Here is a 6565-nt window from a genome sequence, read left to right as displayed (position 1 = left end):
ACCCCGTTTTACTGGGACTTACTTTCTGTCTCTTTAAGAAGCAGAGTGGTATGAAAGAAGCTATTTTTAGCCTCATTGAATTATTCACTCTCCCAAGGAGACCTATAAGAGCTTTGAAGTAGAAAGGTGATTAAAGAATTTATAAATACTTCATGTATAAATAAGGTAAGGAAAGTTACTCTTTTTGGTTTGCACTGCCAGGATACTTAATCTATATTTAGGCCAACTTCAGTAACTCCTTAAGATACTGCTCGCATACTATCGCAATGCTAATTTTTTTCTAGCCTCAAAACTCTTTATCTGCCTATTTTGACGATGTTTTCATTTGTTTGACTGGAATATAGCAAACTTACATATTGTTTCAAATCTCAAATACTTCAGGGAATAGAAGTAGGCCGACACTGTGACACTACAGACATATCCAGTCTGTGCTGTATTCAAAATAATCGACATAGTTTCTTTGAAAAAACAATTTTTGGAAAAACTAGTTAAGTGGAGGAATCATTTCTAGCTTGAGTAAAAAATAAATAAGAAATAAAATAACAGCCAAAACAATACCTCCCAATAGTAACAAAAGAAGACCCTGTTATAACCAAACGCAATAATTGACTTCTGCTTGAAATCCAGATCAGAATGCAGTGTCTGCTAGAAAACAATTATTTTGAAACTAAGGTCATCTGAGTTCAGCCCGGGTATTGGATAGTATCAATACGGGAATGGTACTTTCCTCAGAAAAGGATACTAGCATTACGGTTATGAAAGAGAACTTCTGTTTTCAGGGATACAAATGAATACCCAGGGGTGTGGCTTTCGGTTTGCAATTCGAGGAGGATTTACACAAACAATTGCTTATGACCATTTGCACGGAAGAAGAAAATGTCAAATATGTAAAGTGCTGGATTTTCCAGTCTGGATGTCGGGTAGCATTATCGATCTGGGGGAATACATCTGGCCCTTATTATATTCTCCGCTGTTCCGATGACATCACTGTAAACCTAGAATTCCTGTTACTCCAAAGCACCTTGAACTCTCGCGATACCACTGCCTGGTGGCGCGCGAAAGGCGGTGGGAGGGGTTGCCGGGAGGACGACAGACTTCCGGCCAGGCCGTTGTCTGGGTGGCGCGGTCGAGTCATCGCTGGGCCGCCCCGCTTCCATCTCCCCTTCCTGCCCCCCGCGCCGGTGCGGGGGGTCCAGCAGCCGAGCGCGGCGGGAGGAGGCCGGAACGGAACCTCCACCTGGTCTCGCCCGGCGCCCCGGCTGCCTGCGCTGGGGCCTGGGGCCTTGGGGGCCTGCGTGGGGCCGGGGCCTGCGTGGGCCCGTCGCCGGGCCCCATGAGGCATAGCCTGACCAAGCTGCTGGCAGCGTCGGGCAGCGACTCCCCGACCCGCAGCGAGAGCCCGGCGCCGGCCGCGACCTGCTCGCGGAGCCGGGACCCGAGCCGGGACGCGGCGCCGGCGGCCGACGGGGAGAAGCAGACGGCGGCGGCCGGATCTCCCGGCCGCCGGGAGCCGCACGGCGACGGGGACGAGTTGGAGGCCGGGAGGGGGAGCCGCGGCGGCGGCGGCGGCGGCGGCGGCCTGGCCGACCGCGCGCCCTCCCCCGAGGAGATGGAGGAAGAGGCAATGGCCAGCGTCCCGGGCGAAGAGGCCGAGGACATGGACTTTCTGTCGGGGCTGGAGCTGGCGGATCTGCTGGACCCTCGGCAGCCGGACTGGCACCTGGAGCCCGGGCTCAGCTCGCCCGGTCCTCTCTCCTCGTCGGGCGGAGGTTCGGAGAGCGGCGGCCTCTGGAGAGGCGAGGACGACGACGAGGCCGCGGCCGCCGAGATGCAGCGCTTCTCCGACCTGCTGCAGAGGCTGTTGAACGGCATCGGAGGCTGCAGCAGCGGCAGTGACAGTGGCAGCGGCGAAAAGAGGCGGAGAAAGTCCCCCGCAGGCGGCGGCGGGGGCGGCGGCAACGACCACAGCCAGGCGGCGACCAAGAGTCCCCGGAAGGCGGCGGCGGCGGCTGCCCGGCTCAACCGGCTCAAGAAGAAGGAGTACGTGATGGGGCTGGAGAGTCGGGTGCGCGGGCTGGCAGCCGAGAACCAGGAGCTGCGGGCCGAGAATCGGGAGCTGAGCAAACGCGTGCAGGCGCTGCAGGAGGAGAGTCGCTACCTACGGGCCGTCCTGGCCAACGAGACCGGACTGGCTCGCTTGCTGAGCCGGCTGAGCGGCGTGGGACTGCGGCTGACCACCTCGCTCTTCAGAGACTCGCCCGCCGGGGACCACGACTACGCGCTGCCCGTGGGAAAGCAGCAGCAGCAGCAGCAGCAGCAGCAGCAGCAGGACGCGCTGGACGAGGACGACGCCGCGGGAGGAGTGTGTCTGCATGTGGACAAGGATAAGGTGTCGGTGGAGTTCTGCTCGGCGTGCGCTCGGAAGGCGTCGTCTTCTCTTAAAATGTAGGGTCAAGTAATCTGCTCTTTATCCGCGTTTACCCCCTTCAACTCCCTTACACCATGTAAAACACCTTAGTGGGACATCTTCACTGGACACATTTCAGAGGAGGAAAAAAAAAGTAATATTGAATCTTTAAATGTTTAGCTAAAAAAGCATGAATGTGACACTGTAACCAACTCCTAATGATAACCTGTGACTATTAAATCTCTCTGACAGTTTCTTTTTTAGGTGATTTCCTTCCTGCCAGGCTCCGTTGTAGGGGTACAGAGCAGTCGTTCCCGCCTCACAACCTGGTAAGGATCCATCTCTTCCCGTAACGCTCATGCTCTGCTGCTTAGTCTACTTAATGGGCAACATCTCAATTTGTGTGTGTGTGTGTGACCTTTTTGTTTTGTTTTCCTTTTTTTTTTTGGAAGGCGGGAGGGGAATCTGATTTGGGCCCTGTCCACCCTGGAAACAGACTTGTGCTGGTCAACAATGTGTTTTAAGATGCTTCTTCTGGTTGAAATAGCTGCTAATGTGTCCCCTTGTTCAGACTTGGCGTGTACCTAGCTCTTCTGTCCCCAGTGTGGACATGGCCTTGGATGACATCGGTTCCAACTGTACACTGAAACCTGCTTATAGAGATAACAGTTTGGAGACAGTGAAACAGGTGAAGTTGAATGGAAGTTCCGAGTTGTACAAGGTGCAAATTGGAATTCCAGTTTTAATGCAACTTTTCAGAGGTTGACAACAACTATTTGGAGCATGCACACAATGTGATAGTTATTTTGCTGGAGATGACAGAAATCTCTGAACTATTCAAGAATGCCTTTTAGTTTTCAGTAGAATTTACAGAAGAAATACAATTTACTGAGAGTACCAGATTTTAATTTTCATTAGAAAAAGTGGAAATGTACATGCATATAAGATTCCTTGTTGTGTTTTAGTTAACTGGGGAAAGAATATGAATGGTTACTGTCGTGTTTCTTTGAGGACCAGCACAGCGATTAACTTAAGACTCAATATGAATAAGTCATTGAAAGCAATTATTTTATGTTGTATCAAATTTTTACGTTAAATTTATGTATGGTTAGATATTGAAAGCTGTGAAATGTGAATGAAAACATGTAAAGTGAAGCTTCACAAAGAATCCTACCCTTTATGTTTCAAAAGTATTCATCCTAATTAAAAATAATTTTTAAAATGGAGTGGTTGTGGCCATTTAAATGACATGGATGATGCTATTTTTCCAAAGATGGGATGATGCATTCATCCTTGAAATGCCCCACTATGTATTGTTCACTTGCCTAAATTCAGTTATGGTGTCTTTCAGTGTAAAAAGTATTAAATTCTTTGTGAAACATCACTGTTTGATGAAGTATATACGTATTTAGCATCCTTGTTTTTCTTTGTGCTAAAGTGGATACAGCTGTTGGGGCAGAAGAGACGGGACCAGCTGCTGGCCACATTTCCTGCTTTATTTTAAAAGGTAGTATAAGAAATGAGGAAAAAGAGGTAATATCAGGGCTTCTGCTGTCTTTTGTTTTTAAAATGTTCATAATTAAAAAGTATTTTCCAGCAGTCCAAAGATGTAAGTTATCTTATGAAATGTTTTATTTTGTTGTTACTTGGTTATGAAATGGAATCTTGTTCTTGCACAACTGTAAATGATCTGTTGCTAGATAATAAGATTTGAGACCTAGATTGGTCTCTGGTTTCCAGTGCATCACAGCATATTCTGTAAAATCATCTACTGCACTTGAGCATGAATGGGTAGTAGCTAAACTCACAACCTGGAGTGTTGAACCTGCTTACACAAAAGGGCAGGAGCAAGCCCCTCACAATGCAGCTGCATGGATTTTTAGTGCCTACTGAATAATAAATATACATATATATATATATATATATAAACCAAAAGTAGTTGGAAAATTATTTGAAATGACTAATTTGTGCTATCTTTATGAAATGTTAAATGTAGCTTTTTGAAATAGAAGCCTTGAATTGAAATTTAACTAATACTTGAACTTTTTGTATATATTTCTTTGTATATAATTTTGTGCAGTTCCAATGACAAAAAATACGGTGTCATAATAAAACCAGATTTGTTGATCTTTCAGTTATGGCTCAAAGAATTTATTCATCTCTAACATGACATTGGAAAATAATGGATGAAAATAGGAAAAATGCTTGTTGTTAATGCTGACTGTGGGTCTTAATCAAAAGGTTCTGGAAGCAGTAAGTTCGCTTTTCTAAAAATTATATCATTCTCTTGGAATATTTATTTCCTAAAGTCAGTGCTTCTCTTGCCATTATTTGAAGTTTGGGGTTGGGGGGAAACAATAGTCCAAACTTTCTGAATTGAGATGTTTTGAATTCTAAGTGTAGATTTTTAGATTGTCATTTTATAAATGGCAGTTTTGGAATTACTTGAGAAATTTTGAAGATGGAAAAGATTAGTATGACCTATTTTTAAAGCTGCTTTGTTAGGTTCCTTATGTTTTTATTAACTGTCTTTTCTTAGTTTCCATTTCATTAATTTTTTTCTAGTTTTGGTGACTTAGTGATTTTTGTCATTTTTTTTACATCAACTCATGGTCTTGTTTTTACATGGTAATTGCATGTATTAGGACCTATCTAACAGGGGCTTTAAATTTATGTGTAAGCACATTTTACTGTAAATGTTTGAGTTTTTGAATTTACAACAGGTGTGTTTATTTGAGTATGTAGTAAATATCTTAAAGTGTCCTATTCACTACTTGTTAATTAAAAGTTATGATTAATATGAAACTGTTGTCTTACTATTTTTAGAAAATTGTGTTTCGAATGATTAATATTTCGATAAAGGAGATTTCTGAAATATAAAATGGATCGTGTTTTAAATTTTCCTGTTGGCTTTATTTATTGTAATGATTGGAAACAGTGTAGTACTGGGGGGCCTTTTCACTTTTTTTCCCCTACTTATGCCTCAATGATAAAATAATACAGAACTGAACTAAAGATATAGCTTCTTAATATTTGTCTTCTGATGGTAGTAGGAATTCATACATTAATTGAACTAACACATATTGACCTATCATTTCTATCATATTGACTTTACTGTTTCTGTACTTCCTTGACCAGACTTGAACTAAAAAGTCCACGTTCATTAAGAATGTAGTCACACCTCTGCGTGTTCAGAATATTTTAAATATTTGTACATTTTGTGATCACTAAATTAATCTCTCTCTCTTCTCTTCAAACAGCTTAGCAGTGTCTGCAAAAACGAATCTTTTCCTACAACCTGTTAACTGACTGGACTGATGGTAACAAAGTAATTGTGGGAGCCATGTCGGTCAAAAATTTGGCATCTGCTGAAAAAAAAAAAAAAGAATGCCATTTTCAAGTTCCCAAATTACTTCTGTACTGATTTCACTTTCCAGAAATGGAGATATGAAAAGATTCTCTGGAGTCCTTGAAAGACTTAATAGAAATACATGAGAGTTAATTTTGGAACAAAAATTAGAATTTTTTTGTCTTTCATGGGAGTGACACTTCTTTGCATACCTTTTAAAAACTGTAACCACTGGAGAAGAGTTAGAGTATTTCATCAAGAAATACTAGAGTCTTTATATAATTGAGAGCACGTTCTATGAAGTTACATTTAGTGGACTAGAATTACATAAACAGACCATCAGTGATCACAAGGCATGTCATGAGTTTGTATTTATTCCCTGGACCATGAGACTTAACTTGTAGAAAGACATCTTGCTGAGTATAATATAAAAGTTAATGTAAAGGTCTTTGTAGTCTTTCTAAAATAGCTGTATTGATTTGTAATCTTTGAAAAAAGCTGATTATGATTAAATATTTGGGTAGCTAATTGAAAATTAGGTAAAACCAGGATGTGTGAATTCTTAGATTATTGGCTTCTGGAGCTTTCTCTGAGTACTTTTTTTTAAAATTTTTTTTTTATTTTGAGGTTTCTGATGAATGATCTAGTTTCTACTGTTGATATTAAAATTTCTCTAGCGTTCTATAAGGGTGTTCGTATTCTGGATGATGACAATGACTTCATGGCATGTGGTTGTTTTACTTAATTGAAATTTTTCCACTTTGTTACAAGTGTCAAAAAACACTCAAAACTCTGGATTGTTTTATTTC

At 42.4% G+C, this 6565-nt stretch overlaps 1 protein-coding gene across 5 annotated transcripts; it reads left to right on the top strand.

Annotated features, from left to right (window-relative positions):
- The first annotated feature begins 1109 nt into the window (after window positions 1-1109).
- CREBZF (CREB/ATF bZIP transcription factor) lies at window positions 1110-6358 on the top strand. 5 transcript variants are annotated; one of them, XR_005881991.1, is made up of 5 exons: window positions 1110-2445; window positions 2660-2736; window positions 3846-3914; window positions 4543-4660; window positions 5668-6358. XR_005881991.1 is itself a non-coding variant. In XM_040963919.1 (2 exons), the coding sequence occupies exons 1-2, from the start codon at window positions 1334-1336 to the stop codon at window positions 2673-2675; spliced, it is 1128 nt and encodes a 375-aa protein (XP_040819853.1). In that variant the 5' UTR covers window positions 1110-1333; the 3' UTR covers window positions 2676-3454. The 5 variants fall into 5 exon arrangements, 2 of the variants coding, with proteins under 2 accessions (XP_040819853.1, XP_040819854.1); XR_005881990.1 differs by having other exon boundaries at window positions 3846-4660; XR_005881989.1 differs by having other exon boundaries at window positions 3846-6358.
- Window positions 6359-6565: the final 207 nt, after the last annotated feature.

Source organism: Ochotona curzoniae, unplaced genomic scaffold, assembly GCF_017591425.1.
Source record: "Ochotona curzoniae isolate NIBS_2020 unplaced genomic scaffold, NIBS_Ocur_1.0 scaffold_3223, whole genome shotgun sequence".
In the NCBI taxonomy this organism is placed as follows: Eukaryota; Metazoa; Chordata; class Mammalia; order Lagomorpha; family Ochotonidae; genus Ochotona; species Ochotona curzoniae.
This window is presented reverse-complemented; position numbering and strand designations above follow the sequence as displayed.